Source organism: Chaetodon trifascialis, chromosome 14 (assembly GCF_039877785.1).
Source record: "Chaetodon trifascialis isolate fChaTrf1 chromosome 14, fChaTrf1.hap1, whole genome shotgun sequence".
Taxonomy (NCBI): domain Eukaryota; kingdom Metazoa; phylum Chordata; class Actinopteri; order Chaetodontiformes; family Chaetodontidae; genus Chaetodon; species Chaetodon trifascialis.
This window is the reverse complement of record NC_092069.1, coordinates 21,190,093-21,211,343: the sequence shown is the minus strand read 5'-3', so window position 1 is coordinate 21,211,343 and position 21,251 is coordinate 21,190,093. Positions and strand designations below refer to the sequence as shown.

The 21,251-nt window shown below is 42.4% G+C and overlaps 1 protein-coding gene across 2 annotated transcripts; it reads left to right on the top strand.

Annotated features, from left to right (window-relative positions):
* The first annotated feature begins 172 nt into the window (after positions 1–172).
* grm1b (glutamate receptor, metabotropic 1b) lies at positions 173–21,243 on the top strand. Of its 2 annotated transcripts, none has more exons than XM_070979190.1 (9): positions 173–426; positions 1,277–2,108; positions 4,363–4,612; positions 9,380–9,615; positions 13,021–13,267; positions 14,316–14,484; positions 15,196–15,322; positions 16,944–17,871; positions 18,927–21,243. In XM_070979190.1, exons 1-9 carry the CDS (start codon positions 241–243, stop codon positions 19,033–19,035), a joined length of 3,084 nt encoding a protein of 1,027 aa, XP_070835291.1. In that variant the 5' UTR covers positions 173–240; the 3' UTR covers positions 19,036–21,243. The 2 variants fall into 2 exon arrangements, with proteins under 2 accessions (XP_070835291.1, XP_070835290.1); XM_070979189.1 differs by having other exon boundaries at positions 18,892–21,243.
* Positions 21,244–21,251: the final 8 nt, after the last annotated feature.

Below are 21,251 nucleotides of genomic sequence, written 5' to 3'. Positions count from 1 at the left end.
TTTTCAGGTTACCATATTTCCTGAAATCCGTACATTCTTCTCAATGTGTGCTTGAATACTCCGTCAAAAAATAAATAAATAAATACATAAAAAAAAAAAAAAAAATGCAATTCATCGGTGTAACACCGTCTGCAACACCCCCCTGACGTGTAAGGATTGTGGCTTCAAATCAGGGCCACTGCAGTGAGTGTGACCCGCTTACAAGATGCAGTGAGGAAGAGGAGAAGAAGAGGGCACCTCATGATCAGCGCAGAGAGAGAGAGAGAGAGAGAGAGAGAGAGAGAGAGAGAGAGAGAGAGAGAGAGAGAGAGAGAGAGAGAGAGAGAGAGTCAGCTGCTCAGTGTTTTCTCGGCAGAAGAGCTGGAGTCCGGTCTGGCTGCTTCAGAAGACGCACAGACCCGCTATGTCCCGGATTGCCTGGTGCAGGTAGGTGAAGTGATGGCAGCTTTGCGGACGCAGACTCCGTAACATGCTCGAATGTTCAGTCTGCTCCAGTAATTGAGCTTCACCCTTTAATTGGGATGCATGTGCATGTAGGTGACGATGTTGGAAATGTTGTCCTGTGAATGACACCGGCCCTAGAGCCGCGACTGAGCCGCTCCAGTCAGCTTTAAAGAAAAAAAGAGGATTCAACTAGATCCCAGGGTCTTTACGTGATGCCTTCAGGGGTAAAAGTTGAAGGAAGAGTCGCAGGTTGAAATGAGCCTGAAATCAGCAAAAACAGAGGCAGCTGTCCATGGTGCTGAAACTCAAATGATTCCCTCGAACAGAGACTTTTCAGCTCTCAGATGAAGCATTTAGTCACCTTATAGCTTGTCTAATATGGTCACTGCTGACACCCATTGTCCATCTGTGCACCTAATTGCAACAGGACTCCATTAACTTCACCTTTTGGGATGAACTTTCATGTCTGTTTTCACTCTCCTTTGCATGATTTGTGAGAGAAGATGAGAGAGGTTTTATGTCTTAAAGCATTTTTAGAGTTATGTTGTAACTGAGCAGCTGAATGAGTCTAACGAGTGATAGACTAACGATTGTTTTCTCTATTAATCGTGCTGCCCGTAAAATGTGAGGAAGGTGAAAAAAATGCCTATCCCATTTGCTTGTTTTGTCCAACCAGGAATCCAAAGTATAAAGATCATAAAAGACAAAACAAAGAAAGACATCTTTGACGAGCTGTAACCAGAGTTTTTGTTGATCACCTAATCGTCTCATCGTTGCAGCTTTAGTTGCATGTGTGAAAAACAGGAATTGATGCTCCATATCTCTCGTACAGGGTGACAACAACACCGACGGAGAGACTGCATTAATCCTCAATTTCATCCAAAAGTGGATTGATGGACCTCCATTATGGCCAAGCGGACATGATTCTACACTCAGCACCTGTGGCACAATGTCGAATATGATTTACCTGACTGCCATAAGCCTTTTGTACCTGCCTGTTTTAGTGTTTGAGGCATTTGTGTTGTCGAAAGGCAAGTATGAGAGGTCAGTGGTGCCCAGTTCTGCCTCTCGCCTGGTGGCCCGGATGGACGGGGATGTTATAATCGGCGCCCTCTTCTCTGTCCACCACCAACCATCAGCTGAGAAGGTGGCGGACAGGAAATGTGGGGAAGTCCGCGAGCAGTACGGCATCCAGAGAGTGGAAGCCATGTTCCACGCCCTGGATCGGATTAACTCGGACCCAAACCTGTTGCCCAACATCACCCTGGGCTGTGAGATCAGGGACTCCTGCTGGCACTCCTCGGTGGCTCTGGAGCAGAGCATCGAGTTCATACGAGACTCTCTCATCTCCATCCGGGACGACAGCGACGGCTCCAGGTGGTGCATCGAGGGGGAACCTTCCAGTCAGCCGCCGCCAACCAAGAAGCCCATCGCAGGGGTCATCGGGCCCGGCTCCAGCTCAGTGGCAATTCAAGTTCAAAACCTCCTGCAGCTGTTCAACATCCCGCAGATTGCCTATTCTGCAACCAGCATTGACCTCAGCGACAAGACATTATTCAAGTACTTCCTCAGGGTTGTGCCATCAGACACTCTTCAGGCTCGAGCCCTCTTGGACATTGTCAAACGGTACAACTGGACCTATGTGTCTGCAGTGCACACAGAGGGTAAGACATATTTCTCTAAAAGGGCTCCTTCAGTGATTTATTGCACTCATATAAAGCAGGCAGACGAGAGATTAAGAAGAGAAATGTCAGAACTGAAGCAGAGGGATCCTAACTTTTAGTCTCTGGTATAAAGCACTGGATCCCACATCTCCCATGATGCAACTCAACAGCCTCTTTCAGCAGAGCCTCACTGTAATGCAGCTCTCTGTTATAAATTCAAAGTCTCAAGCCGAAGCCAAGAATCGGGCTCGACGGACCACAAATTTCATTGAAGGATTTAGCCGGATTAGGTCGCTTTCACCGATATGGGGTCAGGACACAGAGGCTGTCTTTGGGCTCAGACATCAAACGTAGACACAATTGTCCAAATGTATATGCATATAAAACATATTACTGATGTAATTAAACAAGAAATAACAAATGAAATGAGTAACCAACGAGTCAACACTAGCTCTCAGTGGGTGAGGGAATCTCTCGTCCAGCAGTTTGCATGTAGATTAGTTAATGGACTTAATGAGGCTCTCTAGCCATAGCTAATAACAGCAGGGCCAATCACCAAGTAAGAGCAGGCAGTGATGGGCTAGCTGAAAACAACACAAACTAACCCCTTAACATCAACATCAGCAGTCAATTAACTTACTTTTTAGCAATCTACATACATGACACGATGTTTTCACTGCATTCAGCTGGACAGTGCTGCATGGCTGTCAGGGCTCAGTGTGCTAGTCATTAATTGGCTAGCTAACTAGCGCAGTAGCAGAGCTTGTCCTACAACCGCTGAAGACATCACCATCAGGGTTACTTTTCCAAATAAGTTATTTTTCTATTAAACAAAGGTTTCCACAGGCTCCTCTTGACAAGTTAACCAAACTTCATGTGTAACATCAGCAGAATATCCCTGTAATGAATGAGTGAACGCCTTCTCCGCTAGCTTAGCACTGGTTGAATTAATGCTGTGCTCGGCGGCAGCATTTAGACTGCTGTTCAAACAGCAGGTGGCTGCAGACGGTTGTGATCTTTTTTGTGAGCTTCATCTGCATGATGTTAGTATAAACAGAGGGCATTTTGAGAGGAGGAGAGAAAAAATGGCATCCTCCACGCTCTTTGGTGTGGGGCTACTTTTTATGCATCAAAGCACACCAAGCCTGCTTTCTTTTCTTTTCTTTTCTTTTCTTTTCTTTTCTTTTCTTTTCTTTTCTTTTCTTTTCTTTTCTATTCTTTTCTTCCTGAGTATTGTCAGCAGGAGTCTTCTTCAGTTGCTCCTGCAGGAATTAGCTGCTGTTGCAATTAGAGCTAATGATTAATCCAATCCTCGGTCGACTGGAAATACATTTTCACCTATTTCGACCATTGATTGACTGTTTGAGTCATTCTTCAAGCAAAAATGCCAAATGCTCCCTGTTTCCAGCTTCTCAAATGTGAGGATTTGCTGCTTTTTCTCTCTTTTATTATGATAGTGAACAATGCCTAAAGTCTGCTGGTCAGACAAATCAAACAATTTGAAGATTTGAGGGAAGTTGTGATGGATATGTTTCACTACTTTCTTACATTTTATATGAAGACAATGAATCAGTTTGACTTTTTCCACTTGTCTCTCATAAGAAAAATCCCACTTTTTGCATTACTATTCAACAAATCTTACACAACATAACCACATCTTATAAGCCTATAAAAGCATATAAATTATAACACAGATTATAATAATTAAGATTCCACCCACAGTGTTGGCAGAGTGCGGTATGCATGAAGCAGCTGTTGAAATCTCATCTGTATTCTCACTGAGGGAGCTTGAGACAAGTTTGCGATAAGCTGATAAAAATCCAATCAAAATCTGGCAAGACTTCTTTGTTTGCTGAGATGAAGATCTGTATATCATTTGGCAATAAAATGAATAAGCTCTATTCATACTGGGAAGTCTCATAAGCAGACAGCTTTCAGTCTAAATACTGAAGCCCTTCAGATCAATTCTTGGGTTTATCACTGCGCTCCCCTCGTCCTCAGATCCAGCTGTTGAGGTCACCTTCACCCTGCTTGCTCCAGTTGTACTGTTCCTGATTCCATAAAAAGAAGCCAGGGGACAGGACGGACCACTTACTGTAAATGCTAAAGGAAGGTCCCTGAATGGTTTCAGTAAAAACATTTTAAACAATCTGAGCCCCCGCACGCAGCGTGAGGCCGTGAATCAGAGCCCAGTGGCTCTTTGTGTTCCTCCTGCGAATGAAACTCGGCCGACAGCTCCTCTTGTCTCCCTCAGGTAACTACGGGGAGAGTGGGATGGAGGTGTTCAAAGAGCTCGCCTCGCAGGACGGCATCTGCATCGCCCACTCTGACAAGATCTACAGCAACGCCGGCGAGAAGCACTTTGACAGGCTGCTGAGGAAGCTGCGCGAGCGTCTGCCCAAAGCTCGAGTGGTTGTCTGCTTCTGTGAAGGCATGACGGTCCGAGGGCTGCTGATGGCCATGAGGCGGCTCGGAGTAGCCGGAGAGTTCCTCCTAATTGGCAGGTTTGTTAGAGTTTGTTTTCCCAGAGGAGCTTTAGTTTGTTCGACGTTGTTTGGCATGAAAAACACACAAGTTTTCAGAGACGGATGAAAAGGATTCTTTCTCCTGGTTCTTTTTAGAAACTCTCCAAACTGTAATGACCCGGCAAGCTGAAAGTTGAAAAAAGAAATAGAGACAAATATATAGACTTGCGCTTTTTCAGCTATTTGTGTCACATGAATTAAGTTAAATGTAGTTTACGCTCAAAATTTCAATCACAACAATCTTTGAGGTCCTTTTCGTAGCCATCATCACATCATGAATCTCCCTCAGCAGACAGATGTCGCCCAGATGTTACTGGAGATGTTCAAATTTCCATTTTTCTGAGCACTTTAAGGCCTTCTCATACACGTTGGCTTAATAGTTGAGATTCAAAGTGATTTCTTTCAATTTACCATTAACATTCAGCATACGCATGTTAAGGCTTTGGAGAGGTTTGGTAGCTGTTATGGAGCTTCCATTTATAACTGTACATGATACCAATATTATCCACAAAGAAGGAAACATCTGCGAGGTGCAGATGTTAAATTACACTCAGGATGGTACACAAGTTCAAATGAAGCAGAAAAATCAATTTTGAGGTTCGCTGGAGATTATTTTCCCACATCAATTTGAGGTTGCTTCTGTGTCTTATTGGACTCTTGATTGGATATGTAAATAGAAGTTGAGCAAACACAAGCTCCATTTAGTTTCTGCTTTGGAGCTTTTAATTGTACCACATGAGCTTCCTCAGCAGGCGGAGCTGCGATTTTTCCATTTTTCTGAGCACTTAAATGACTTTTCCTCCATAGTGGCTTTAAGGTTTAGACTCAATGTTCAGTTTTGACCTTGGAAGCAAAAACTGACAAAACAATCTGGCAGCAGGATTTGTCAAGAAGCTGTTCTGGAGCTTTTGATCATATTGTTTTAAAATATAAGCGGCCATTTAAAGTACTTTGCAAGTCAGGATAAAATAGAATTAATAATAATGACACTAATAATAACAATGTAAACATATTAAAAGATGAAATCTTCCAGAAAACATTTTTTTTTGTGTTACGTTATAATACGCTGTTATGATATCCAGCTGCACTCCGCATGGATGGTGTACGCAGAGTTCATATGGAACCGAAATCTGCTTTTCTCCTTCTGGGACTAGAGTTCCTCTGAAAGCAGAAGCCGCTTTGAGTCAGGCCCAGTAATGAATAATGCATCCACGCAGCGAGCTCTCCCTCTCCCTGTCAGATCACAGGCAGGATGGGCTAATATGGGACAGCACCTCCAGCATAAGCCGGGGAATGTGGAGTAGTGAACATCAAAGCTCTCATCAGCACTTATACCAGACATTCCCTCTTTGCGGAGTCTCAGCTCACCTCAAGTCCTGTTAGGAGCGGTTGCAGTTGCAGCGAGGCTACGATTAAAGCTCGCTATGGTTAATTTACTGCGAGCGCCTCATTAATGTGCGGCCGCTTTATTCAAAACAGGGCGTTTTTAAAGCCTAAACTTGCCATCACCCCTTCCACTTGAATTTGCACCGCTGCTAAAGTCTCCACAGAAAGATAAGGAGGGTGTGTGTGTGTGTGTGTGTGTGTGTGTGTGTGTGTGTGTGTGTGTGTGTGTGTGTGTGTGTGTGTGTTTTCTGGGTCAAGGAGACTACTGAAAAAGGAAAATGTTTTTAGAGCAATGCAGTAAGTGAACACATGCAGGCAATGTGCAATGGGCCAATCGTAAGCGCCCGAGGTGCTGGTCATCGGCCATCCGTCTTCTGCTGTGTGGAGGATGAAAGAGATGGCCGCTCTCACACCGCAGATCCCACACATCTCAACAATAGACGACTCATATGATCAAGTGAAGCTCCCCTTGGGATAAAAGAAGATATCCATTTCATGATCCCTGACAAACACTCCTAATCTCTTAGGCTTTGAAATGATTTCCCCAAAAACACTTTTGCATAAATGCTTTCTGCTTGTACTTTTATATTAATAATGTCTTTCATTGGTGCTTCCTTCTCCTATATCATATGATTTGTGAACATGTGATGGTCGATCTGTGTTATAAATCCGTACAGTGCGTGCGTGTGTTGACGTCAGAGCTGTAGGTTTTTGGCACTTGAAGTGTTGGACTGGGAGGAGTGTGATGCTGAGAAGCAGATGGCCAGGTACTGTTGATACTGTCACGCTGGACAGTCATTGTCAGCCTATTCTTGAAGTGCCAGCCAAGCCAAACGTGGTGCTGGCTCCGTTTTTCGACAAATGTGGGTTTTTGAAGGCTGGTATATTTTTGTCCTGTGGGTGAATTTGGACAATATTCAGTATTAAAATGATCCTGTTCTGAACACAAAGATGCATTGTTTGGACTGGTTGGATGTACTTTGCATCGACTGTCTCTAAAGCGTCTTAACGCAGTGCTCTCAAGGTTTCAAGTTACTGAGGTGAGAATCAAGCAATCAGATCATAGCTCAGGTCAAGAAAGCCACAAGTAAAGTCACAGGAAATGAAAACAGGAGAGAATGGGCTTTAATGGCATGTCATGAGAGGAGTAACGTTACACCTGGAACCATGTTTTCATGAGCACACAGGTGTGTTAGCTGGTGACATGCCTGCATAGTTTAACTGGACCAGAATCAGTCCCCTGATCGTCTTATACATCAATGATCTTCTCATTGAGATGCATAATCAATTCAAGCCAAGTCTAATGTAGCTTAACCTTAACATTAGCTTAACGTCATGCTATCTTGTCCCTGTACAATAAACATTAAATAAAATCATAAGCAATGTTAGAAAATATCTTATGACATTCAGCGTGTTGTTGCATCCTTGGAACGATGCTATTTAAGGCCTCTCCGCATCCCATGTTCTCCTCCTTCATTTCTCACCCATGCAGCATCACATGTATGCATCACGGATTTGCTGCCTGATGCTGCTTTAAAAATACTCGAGCAGCATTTGCAACTCAAACGCAGGGAGGTTTTTGTTTTGTTTTTTTCTTTTTAACTAAGCACGACACTGAAGTGTCAAACAAAAGCATCTGTCTCATCAGCGCTATCTTTTGTGCCAGAGGATTTGGTGCAGAATAGACTTTCAGATAGCTGAGGATGTAAATTATAAATACAAACTCTGACCAGCGGAGATACAAAAGAGCCTGAGACTGTGTGTGTGTGTCGGGGGGGTGGGGTGGGGGTGGGGGGTGGCTGTTTTCTCTCCAGGGCAGATTGTACTGTTACAGTACCAATCTGTGAATTCTCACCGGACTTGTGATTGTGTTGTGGAAACTCTTCTTTTTTCCTTCTTTCGGCAAGTACAGTGAGCACTCCACGCCCCTCAGCAGGAAGGCTGAAAGGGAAACAACGTCAGGGCGACAAAAGGCAGAAGGTTTTTGCAGGATTCAGTCTGAGGCTCATTAGCGAGGCTGCATGCAGCTTCAAACGCGGCAGACTTTCGACTCGTAAAGCAGCAGTTTTCCTCTTGCCAGGTGCTGTTTGTTACCTGCCATACACTTTTTACAGTTTGTTTGCAGCAAAAGGATTTCATGTTATTTGACTTTAGACAGCTGCTCGACAACTCTGCAGTTCGATACTATTTTAACTGTCTGTAACTGGTTCTGAAAATCCTCGTTAAGCCAAAATCTTGCTCTCAGCCAATACCTGAGCATGTAATCCTTCAGTCGCAAGATGCCGGTTTGCGCCTCTCACGTCTCAGCATTACATTTCAGTCACAGAGCTGAACAAATGTTTTTCTGAGAAATAAATACCCACCGATCTCTGGAAAACCCAGAAGGTTGTTTAACACGGCTCACCTCAGTATTTCCAGGATCTTCAAAGACTCTTCTGACTCGAAGATTTTTAACCCTGAGAAATGACATCTGACACAGAAAAAACATGAAATGAAAACACGAAATAACAGAAAGCAACACCAATATAGACAATTACAACTGCTATGAAACCTTTACATTTTGGTTCACGTCATATAAATTGAGCAAGAACATGTGTCATATCCAGCTATGTCACACACACATATATACAGTATATACATGCATGCATATTGCAGCTTGTTTTCATATACATGCTTCCTTCATCATAAACTCCATATATTTGTGCTGAAGAGCTGCTGTTGTTCACAGAGTGAGTACATCTATATGCTTCATGCTTCACACTAAAGCCAGTACGAGAGAACACAGGACAAAATAATCAAAACTAATGAAGTAAATCAAGCAAAAAGAAATAGCCCACAGCCCTCCAGTGGCCACTCTACACTCCTGGCTGACAAACAGCGATCACTCGAGTCGACGCAGACTCTTCCAGAAAAGCAGTGAGAGAAGCAAGTTTTCCAAAAATCCTCAGGTTTGTCCTTCAAAGCAAACCAGATTCTTTTACGGTGAAGTGTAAAAATCCTTCAGTTAGTGCTGTGCTGAAAATGGTTTTCCAATGTTGTAGATTTTTCCCCGCTGTGAGAAAGTCATGATCGTCCTCAGTGGACAGTGTCTGGTGTGCCACACCTTAAATTAACCACCTCTGGATACTATTTCTGTTTGAATGAGGACATAGGAGTCACAACTTGAAACACGGTAGAAATGTGTGTTTTCTTGCTGCAGACAGGATATTTATTCATCAGATTTCAAGAGAAGTCTTTGAAGATTCCTTCAGGAAAGAGGTAAAAACATATGTTTAGCTCTGTAACTTGACTGTAAAGTGAGAGCACGTCAGGTACGAAGTGGTGCTGGTTCTGGATTTTGCAGTGTGCTCCTCTCTGCAGCGACGGCTGGGCAGACCGGGTCGAGGTGGTGGAGGGATACGAGCAGGAGGCTGTGGGCGGCATCACTGTGAAGCTGCAGTCTGAAGAGGTCTCCTCCTTTGACGACTACTTCCTGAAGCTGCGGCTCAGCACCAACACCCGCAACCCGTGGTTCCCCGAGTTCTGGCAGTATCGGTTTCAGTGCCGCCTTCCCGGACACCCGCAAGAGAACCTGAATTATGCACGAAACTGCTCAGGTAGCTAAACGATTCATCAGGCAATTATGATGTTTCCTGCAGCTTTTCTGGTTCACGTTTTTCCGCCAGCGCGCACATCAGCTTGTCTTTCCTAACTGTTCTGATGTGTGCAGTGCCCAGAGGACGATGCCAAAAGGCCCCATAAACTGGAGCACGTTCTTTAATTATGAATTAGACTGCCAGAGGGTTGAATCCTCCCAGAGTCAATCCAATAACGTTTGTTTCATATTGTTCATTCCTGTGACATGTGGCTTTACAGAGGATGATGATCTAGGTAAATTGACTCCTTTTCTTTTGCAAAGGAACAAAGTAAATGCATCAGTTTAAGTTCTTGGTTTCTCGAAACACTGCTCAACAAGCATGTTTCCAAGACATGATTTTGCATACCGCTCATGCATTTTTCTTTCAAGGATATGTTTTCAGAATATATATTTACGTTTTCAATCTTAATTTATGACAACCCAACGTCCTGTATTCCTAAAAATCATTAAAATATTCTTTCAAATGAGTGGCATTGATGAACGTAAATATAAAGTAATGCATGCAGCACAAAACAAAACCATTGTTACACTTTTCAGTTGACAGCCGCCTTCAAGGTTCTTCAAGTTGAATTTGTTTTTCCAGTGCACCTCACTTTCTGCCCTTGTTTTAATCGTTTTTCCTTTGCAGTGTTTGCACATTATTTACAAGAATAGAGCCTCTCGTCTTTATTATGCCCATACCTCAAGCTTTTTCTCATTCCTACGAAGCATCACATCTTAACAGCAGTTGTTAGAGTATTTATTTTTGCCTTATAAGTAAAGATATTGTTTGCTGTCCTGTCACTTCTGTTGTTTTTATTTTATAATTTCTATTTTCATGTATTTTTTTTTATTGGTGTAGAACTCCAAGACGGTGAGTGAATCCCCCTGAATGGACCCTAACGCTCCTCACTTTGGGAATATACATAGAGGTTGACTGATATTAAGGATTTATCACATGATGTGATCATTCAATAACTTTGTCTCTTGACTTTTTCTACCATTAATCTCAGTTAACCTCTAATATATCAAGCTATTGGGATGTTTTTTATGTGTTTTTTTTCTTTCACTGTAGTGAGAGCCCAACAATTGATCCTGTCTTGCTCTCACACCTTTTGTGGCCTTAAGACAGTCGTATAAAACAGCCCAATAACATTTGAGTGAGATGGTACCTGGCTGATCCAGCTTAACCTGCATGTAGCCACAGAAATTAGTGAAGCCATATTGCAGCAGATAACGGGTATTTGTCAGGAGCATTGTGCTGCAGGTTTATTCCTATTTGGACAGAAGAGGTTCAGTTGTCATGCAGCCGACTAATCCCGACGTGCAGCGGTAGAGCCTCTGCTTGCATGCTGACATCACGACATCATTTCATCATGACTGAAGCTCACACAGCTCAGCGAGCGTCAAAGCCAAGGAGCTGTTAAACTAGGTCATCACCAGCAGTTCCCATCGGACGCTCACCCAGCTGCTACCCAACTGAATTGACTGTTTATGTGTTTGTTTGCGCAGGCAGTCAGTTTCCCAGCAGTCCTTTTTAACCGCCATTGGGTGGCGAGAAGAAACACACCAGCAGTGGATGATAGCCATGAAGCTCATCAGCCTCATGCATCAGACAGTTAAAAGCTGTCGGGTGCAGCCGGTGGATCTCGCACACTGTTTAGGGAAAAGACCAAATGCAGCAACTAAATGAGTAAATGACAAGTTGTGTAACTAGAACACATCTCTGCGATGCCTGCACAAGCCTTTAAACAAGTTATTTTCATTTGCTCTAGACGCCCATTACAGTAGAATAAAACTTAATTGTCCAATTGTCTTTTGTCCATCTGGCAGTTTGTTAAAACATTAAATCGAATACACACACACACAAACACACACACACACACACACACACACACACACACACACACCGCATAACAGCAACACTGACAGCATGAATTCTACCTTAATGCTTGGAAATTAAATTTGAATCATAAAAACTTCTGATTATTTTTACTCACCTCATTAGAAAAAAGTAAATTATGAAAAAAATCAAGAAATTTATATATTGCACAATTAAGAAATCTTACAGAGATCTGACAGTTTATCACTATTGTAAATGATTATCCTCTAATAACTTCTAGAAGAACAAACAGAGAGTAATTCAGCTTAATCTGAGCAGCTGCATAATTAATTCCCATCACCTTTTAAATTATTATTGTGTCATCAATTCAATATTTTCAACTATTATATAATTAACCTTTGGTAAATTCAGTTACATGAGGTAAGCTGTATGATTATTCCATCAGATGTTAAATTATCAGCTGCTACATCGCACCTCCTGTGGAGCAGATTCAGGTGACAGACAAGGTGAAGCAGTGCATCACATCATTTTCAGGCCTGTTAATAATAAAAGACCGCGCTTCAGATCACAATCCATGGGCTCTATTTATTTACTAGCATTGATGTGAAAATGTTGCTCTAAATGTAAATTGCATGCTTTTTAAAGCCAACGTGATGATTTCAGGGACCCACGGCTAGAGGGGATGCAACAATTTGAGTACGATTAGTCAGTAGAAAGAAGGATTCAGATGCTTGTTGTCTTGCTGATTGTACAACAGTCGTCTGTGCTCTGGCAAAAGATGCTTTTCGCCGAGGGAAGTTGTAACAAAACCATCATCTTCAACTCCAGGAGCTGCCACACACGCGTAGCTGCTCCCCTGTTTTAACTCAGCGCAGTGAATGCATGGTGTAGCTCTTTGTAATAACACTAAGTTGACATCTTACTTTGACACAAAGCAACTCAAAAACCCTGCTTCCTCTGCTTCCAGCTTGCATTACACTGAACTGATAGGGTGTGTTTGAACAGCACACACTGTTTGCATCCACACATCGATCATTTCCGTCTCATCGTTGTGTTTGTCTGAGGAAAAGCAATGCGTGCAGAGGGCAACAGATCCAAACATACGTGAGAATGTCTGGTTCATTTTTCTGCTCGAGGAGACGCAATCTCTCACTCACAGTACTTTAGACCAACTCTAATTGAATCCTGACTCATGAATGCAGAAATGGATAGTCTTGCCATGGTAACGAGGTTTCTTTGAAGCCATTTTCTGAGACTTCTAGTTCTTTTAGAGCAGTCTCCCACAGAGGCAAAGAGGCATGTTGCTGCATTGAGAGAATAATCACAAGAATGCCTCTGCGAGCACCCTATCACTCCTTTGTAATATGTTACATCATGCTACACACACCTGTTCAGTACACCTGGGACTTAGAAATGATTTTCACAGCATAACGCATAACACGCTACGGCTTGCAGCAATGAAGCTCCTCCCGTAAGGCTTTTCCTTTAAAGAAAGACGCCGTCCTGGACATGAAAGCTTACCCTTCTCTCATGTGTGGGCAGGTTATGAAAGTCTGGAGGACAACTACGTTCAAGACAGCAAGATGGGCTTCGTCATCAACGCCATCTACGCCATGGCCCACGGGCTGCACGACATGCACACCCACCTCTGCCCTGCTCACGTGGGGCTCTGTGACAACATGAAGCCCATCGATGGCAGCCACTTGCTGGACTTCCTTCTCAAGACGACCTTCACGGGTGTTTCCGGAGAGGACATATGGTTTGACGAGAACGGGGACTCACCTGGGAGGTAAAACACGCTTCTTTTATGTTCTTCTTGAAATACTGTGCAGTAATTCTTCAAAGTCTTCTGTTTACCACAGGTGTTTTTATTCTAACTACAGTAATTAAAGCAGCATGCTGGCTTATATATTTTTACTGTGCAACAGTACAAAAACATTATTAACAGTATTTTATTATTCATGTCTTACTCATTGTGAAACTTATAACCAATATTACTTTTACAATCTTTTGTATCTAATAATATTGTAATATATAATAATATTGTTGATTTTATTTTGTATCCTTTTTATTTTCTGTTTGTTCTTTTCCTACGTCTCCTTTTGATTCTTGCTGTGTGTAGCAACTAAATTTTCCCAGCATGGGATCAGTAAAGTTTTATCTTATCTTATCTTATCTTATCTTATCTTATCTTATCTTATCTTATCTTATCTTATCTTATCTTATCTTATCTTAAAACAATGTAAAAAATACTCTGTTGTAAGTAAAAATTGTGTATTCCTATTCCCACTGAAGTAAACTACAGATACAGAAGAATCAGTTGTAAAATGTACTTAAAGTATCAAAAATAAAAGTACAGGGTCTACAGTAAAAAGTAGTATTCTTACATGTATTAATCAGATCATTAATACTGATGCATTAATGTGTCAGCCACACTTTACCGTTGCAGCTGCTCCAGATGCAGATGGATTTAACCACCTTATAAACAGTTAGTAGTTTAGTCCACTGGAAAGGGGTCCATAGGACAATAGCAGTTTTAAGTACTTTCATCAAAGAGAAACTTAAGTTACATTGTCAGGCGGGGTTGGGCTGGGAGTGTCTTGCAAACCAGAGAAGTAGAGAGATGAAGGCCAGACACATCAGCACCCGGCAAAAAATGCCACAGTCACTGATATTGATCAAGAACCTGACAGGCCACCGGCTGATAAAATATTCAGTTTATGTGCCAAGAGGCAGTAAAACTCTTTATTATTTCCCCTTAAAGATTGGACTGAGCATTGGTGAAACCTTGAAGACTCTCGTCCTCCTCTAACTCACGGCTGTCTATCTGCTCTCAGGTATGAGATTATGAACTTCCAGCACGTGGAGCCGAGTGTTTACGACTACATCAACATCGGCTCCTGGCACGAGGGCATTCTCAGCCTGGATGAAGAAATGATTCAGATGAACCGCAGCGACATGGTCCGCTCTGTCTGCAGTGAGCCCTGCTCCAAAGGAGAGATCAAGGTAAGGGACACATCTTGAGATAACATCATCCTGCTGAGGACATATGGAGACTACATGTTGTCTCTGAACCTCTGAGTTGGACTTTTGTAGTTCAGTCCTTGCATTGGATTGACTGCTCTCTAAACAATATGACTACAATTCTCTTCCTTCACGCTGCTTAGCTTGGTTTCATTGTAGTATATTAATGGCTTCATAATATTTAATAAGATAGGCACTCATCTAAGGCTTTATAGGTCAGTTAATAAGAAGACGTTTGGAGTTGCCAGGTCAGGAAAAAGCACGTTGTCTGATATTTAGCTTGATTGAGTTAGAAATGTTGGAAATCCATTAAACTAAAAGCCATCAAGTTTGCAGTTAAACATATTAATTGGCCATTAATTAAGGGTTTAAGGGTCCCTCTTCCACATCCTCGCCCACCAAGAACCGAGCTACACCACAATAGCAATGAAACATAAATAACATCTGTATAAAATGGTATAAAATATTTCACTTGCTACGGCTTCTTTTGAAAGTACTCACCTTCTCCTGCTGAGGCTAACTTACCCTCAGGCAGCAGACGTATTTTCCATCATTTTGTCCATTTAGTTCACCTTTCTGTCTTTAGTTTTACATGTGAAAAAGGGACACGAATAGCATGGAAACAAACTCAGGGTTGAGATCGGCACTTGCAGGAAAGGATTTTTACATTTCTCTACATGTTTATTCGACCAGGTGATCAGGAAGGGAGAAGTGAGCTGCTGCTGGATCTGCACCGCCTGTAAGGACAACGAGTACGTCCAGGATGAGTTCACGTGTAAAGCCTGTGAGCTGGGCTGGTGGCCTGACAAAGAACTGGAAGGTAGGCTTATTTATTTATTTATTTTTCTCCTCTTACGTGCTTGGAACTCTGCAGACAGGCTGGCAGAGGACTTAACTGGTTTTCTTTTGTTGATATTATGGGGAAAAAAAGCTTATGTCCCTTTTTCTCCGATAGATTAAAAGATCAATTCCACCTTTGAATCTGTCTGTTGGACATAAGGCTGCAGCCAGCAGCCAGTTAGCTTAGCATAGCATAGAGACTGAGTAGTGCTAAAATAGACTGACCTTTGGGATATGATGGGATTTTTGCTCTGCATTCTTGCAAAGGTGCATTACAATCACTGAGCTGGCCGAAACATGCGCTGCCACATCTTGCAAAGCCACACCCATCTGGCCTAAATACCAACTTTTCATGGAGTTCAAGAAGTCTCTGGCCCCAGCCAAGAAATACTTCAGCATGTAACCCCTCTATAAAATCACAAGTTGAGGCTTTTTGTAAGGATCAAACACATGAGATCTAAGACATTAATTAGTAGAGGTGCTGAAAGGCAGAGCCAGGCTAGCTGTTTGCCCATGCTTCCCTTCTTTATGCTAAGCTAAGCTAATCGGCTGCAGACTGTGGGAGTGGTTCCAGTCTTCATCTAATGCTCAGCCAGAAGGTGAATTCACTTATTTCCCAAAACATGTAAACCCAAGTTTAAATTTATCCGCCAAGTTAACTCAAGACAAGCCTCGTCTGATTAGAAAAGAAGATTTCGCGATTCAACAATTTTTACATTTAGTTTTGGATGAGGTGATTCTTTAGTCTTATTAGAGGCTCTGTAGAAAGTTAAGTTCCTACAAGCTTTTGCTCTCTTCCTCCACGCATAAGTCCTCTGTACAGTTTGTCCTGCTAAGGTTTCTGCAGTGCTATTTCATAAACCTGCTCCGTCCTATTTTCATTGCTTTCCCATGACACCTGAGAGCCATTCATCATCTTCACCATTTTATCCGACGGCAGCCCTACTTCACTTACCGCTCTTCTGGCCCACTTTCAAGGGCCTTCTGTGCTGTTCAAAGACAAGACACTTTCTTAATAGGATCACCCTGCCTCCATGCTGTTTCCTTTTCCTTTTTTTTAAACACAAGACCATTAAGCGCATGCAGACACGAGAAAATACAGAGTGCAGGGACGACATAAAAATTGTTTTTGTGCAGCTCTCTAACCCTAACCTTCCTGCCATTAGACAATAAATAAATGAAATACCATAAATTAGATATTCACAGGGCTTCTCACCGTGAAGAAGAAAGGAGATTTTATTTGGATCCATGAAAAACGCAGTGATTTACTTTGTCCGGGTGCATTGGCCCCCTCCTCCGCTGGCTGCAGCCCAGCCCGGCCATGGCTGAGTAGAAAGGGGTTTATTTATAGTTGAGCTAAAAACCTACTTTGAGACTTACTGTATTTTCTCGGGCTAAAATGTATTTGATTAATTTTGAATGTGTCAATACAATAAAGCATTCAGTATCTGAAAATTTAATTCTTGTCAAAATTAGCCTTTATCTGGGCTATTTTTCTCTTGATAACTGGCAAACTGATGCTGAAATGCTAAAAATTTCATGAGTTGCTTTTAGTATTTTGTGGCTGTGTCTTTATATTGTCATATTTTTATCCTTTTCAGGCTGTGAGCCGATCCCCCTGCGCTACCTGGAGTGGAGCAATCCCGAGTCCATTATCCAGGTGGTTTTCTCCTGCCTGGGCATCCTGGTCACATCATTCGTTACCTTTGTCTTTGTCTTATATCGAGACACGCCTGTGGTCAAATCCTCCAGCCGGGAGCTCTGCTACATCATCCTCGCAGGGATCTTCCTGGGCTATCTGTGTCCGTTCACCCTCATCGCCCGTCCCACCGTGGCCTCCTGCTACCTTCAGAGGCTCCTTGTCGGACTCTCGGCTGCCATGTGCTACTCTGCCCTGGTAACCAAAACCAACCGCATTGCTCGTATTTTGGCAGGCAGCAAGAAGAAGATTTGCACCAGGAAACCAAGGTTCATGAGTGCCTGGGCTCAAGTGGTCATTGCCTTCATCCTGATCAGTGTCCAGCTCACCTTGGAGGTTACCCTCATCATCATGGAGCCCCCTGAACCCATCAAATCCTACCCGAGCATCAGAGAAGTCTTCCTCATTTGCAACACCAGCAATGTAGGCGTTGTGGCCCCTCTGGGCTACAACGGCTTACTTATCATGAGCTGCACTTATTATGCTTTTAAGACCCGCAACGTTCCTGCAAATTTCAACGAAGCCAAATACATCGCCTTCACCATGTACACCACATGCATCATCTGGCTGGCGTTTGTGCCAATCTACTTTGGCAGCAACTACAAGATCATCACCACGTCCTTCTCCGTAAGCCTCAGTGTGACTGTGGCCTTGGGCTGTATGTTCACACCAAAGATGTACATCATCATTGCCAAACCAGAGCGAAACGTGCGCAGCGCGTTCACCACCTCTGACGCTGTGCGCATGCACGTCGGCGATGGAAAAATTGCCTGTCGAAGCAACAGCCTGCTCAACATGTTCAAGAGGAAGAAGAACACTGGAAACGGCAGGTAGGTTCATTAATTGAGTCTGTGAGTCCTGCTCCTGAGGCACCTCAGGGATGCTGGTTTTACTGTAATTCCCTCTCAGAGGGAACCTGATGTCTTACTGTATTCACTTTCATAGGGACACCTGTTGTAAAGTGTGACGGATATAGGTCAGTGCTCAAATCACACAGTCATCTTAACCTTTGACCTGATGGTACAATTAAAACAAGCATCTCTGTGTGCTAAGGGATTACAAGTGGGATCACGAAATGCAGAATAACCAGGGTTTCTGCAGGATTCGCCAAATCAGATGTAACCTGTAAGCCTTAAATTTAATGCCTGTTTTGCAGAGTCATACCAGCCACAATATGAAAGTATGATGGAAACCCAGCAGGGACAACATGACCCAGAACTATTTATAATTATATGCACTTTTTTAGCACATTCCAGGAGTGGAAAACAATAATTCCCAATGATAAAATTAATTGAAAGGATGTGACCTGAGCTAAAATGGATGAATGGATTAACAAATGAAATATTATTAATTAATTTAAGCTAATTTAAGTCTTTGCCAAAATCAGCACTTGCCCATTTTGGGTTGATCGAGCCTCTTAGTAGCTATAATAGATCTGATGATTCTGATGCCACAGGAAAGGACTGAACCGCGTCTTGTGTGCACGATCCACTGTTAAAGCAAGCCCAGCTTTAGTTAAGAAGTGTGTAATGTCTTCCAACAGCCTGCAAGCGGATGCAAAAACATCTTTGAAATAACATTACAACCAGGAAACATGTGAACTGAGTTTAAGTCTTTTCAAAACCTTCTGAAGTCAGTTTTGTGGAAATTGAATGCAATGTTTTTTAAGATTTTTCAAGACCTGCAGATACCCTGGAGCAGTACATTCAAAATAACATATTCTTCAGATAGATTTTCTTTTTCTTTTTTTAGCCCAGTGAAAATAATTCATACATGAACCAGAGATGCTGTTTTTGTCTCCACCTTTCTGGGTTCCTGTGAAGTAACAGCCGTCTTTATTTTGTTCATAGTTCTAATGGAAAGTCTGTGTCATGGTCTGAACCAGGTGCAAGACATCCTCCAAAAGGGGATCACATGTGGCACAGACTGTCAGTGCATGTGAAGAGACAGGAAGCAGGTTCCAATCAGATGGCTGTCATCAAACCCTTAACTAATACCTACCAAAACAGAGCTCTGGAATTCTCAGACCTCAGCACTAAGACCTTGTACAATGTGGCTGAGGAGGATGAGAGTGACCCTGTCAGGTACAATCCCCCCGCAACTCCTCCCATGATGGCCCACGGGCAAATTCCTGCCTGTGGGCTGATAAAAGACATGGACGAGGAGCTCTATACCCCTGAGCATATGCAGGCAAATAGCATTATCCCCCAACACGTCATCATGGACCACCTGCAGGGGGAGATGGTGGTAAATCGTAAATTCATCAGTGACACCCCTGAGCTCAATGATATGATTAGCATGCCTGAGGCCGTGAGCGGCGGCATGCCAGTGTACCACCAGGCCCACCTCATCCAGCATGACCCGGTCCTACCTGTGCACCTCGACCCATTCGATGAGGAACCCACCTCCCCTTTAGAGGAGGAGGAGATGGAGAATGAGCAGTTTGGCCTTCTTCACGGCTACATGTACAACAACGCCCAGATTCATGACGAGGAGGACTTGGTTGAGGTCAAATCAGCCATGGAGGACTCTCTGGCTCTGATGCCTCCTTCCCCTTTTCGAGATTGCGCTGGTCCTCCAGCGAGCCCCTTTCCCAATTCGCCGGTATCTGAGTCAATTCTGTGCAGCCCTCCAAATGTGACATATGCCTCTGTCATCCTCAGAGACTTCAAACAAAGCTCCTCGACTCTGTGAGGGTGCACACTCAATATTACCACTTGTACTATATTTTAAAGTTCATATGACTTGTGCTGTACATGATGATATATAGGGAAAAAGTCATTCTGTGGTCTTACAAGTCATTTTTCACTCTATAACTGATAGCTTTTACATGATAAGGGTGAACAACAAGGCGCCACATTTTAAAATTCTTTTAGATGTTGTCTACCATAGTGACAGACTTTGCCTCTTACAATCATATATTTATATGCCAACAAAAGCTTTTAGGATAAAATAGCTTTGTGCTTATGAGACGAACAACTAAGATTATCTATGTATGTACGTTTATGAATATAAATAGATTTATTTGCTAATCATAGGCAACAACAAGCAGACGAGTTTGCTGATTTTAAACAGGACAAACTTAAATGTAGTTTGTATGTAATGCGACACAACCCAATTTGTCAACGGTATTTTCAGAAAATATGTTTTATGTACACATTGTGTGTTTTGTGCTTTATTGGGAAATGAAGGAAAGGTTTGAAGAATAGAGGCAGAGTTTGACGAGAAGATTGATTGCACTCCAGGTACTGTCTGCTAAATATAAAGCTAAAGCTAGCAGCCGTTAGCTTAGATTAGCATATAGACTGGAAACAAGGAGCAGGTGGCCTGGCTCTATCCAAAGGTGATGATCTGTACAGTAAACTGTTATCTTTGCACTTTTTTGTAAAGATTGAACAAAAGATATAATGTGTTACCTGGTAAGCTTTAGAGGTGCTGGTTTCCGGTCTTTATGCTAAGCTAAGCTAAGCATCTACTGGCAGTTGTGTCATACTACACATCACATCATCAACTTTTGGTAAGACAACAAACTCATTTCCAAAAATGTTGAACTTTTGCTTTAAGTTGAAAGAGCAGAGTAAAAATGTCCTCGTTTGTTGAAATTTAATGTTAGCATGATTTCTCGTTGGGAAAAAAACAACAACAATTATCTGTGAAGTTTTGATCGATGCAGTACACTGCCAGGCAAATGCACTGACTGTGTCACGAATGTAGCAGAGGACAAGTTCAAGTGCCACATTTTCATCAAGATTTCTTTATTTTGTACGTTACTCTCATTTCTGAAAGTGAAAACTCGTATCGAATTTGTATCTTTTATAATTAGACATCTGATTTCATGGATTTATGTATAAGATAAATGATATACATATGTTTTGTGAATGTATGAATTGTGTATCATATTTTGGTATTCAGATGATATCTATATGCATTACAGTATTAGAAATACCTTATTAGCTGTGTATGCTTCTATTGTGTGATTGGTTGTGGACACCAATCAGTTTCCTAAATATTAAGACTTTAAGAGCCTATCAAAACCATATAATGTGATGAAGTGCTATTGTTACTGTTATTCATAATATTCTGAAGAAGCTATTTGCAGCCTAATACACAGTATAAATTAAGTCTGCCATTTTAAACAAAATTCACTGTAGAGCATTGAAAAGGACACTTGTTTGATGGGAGTAAATTAAGTATTTTCTATGCTTTTGTC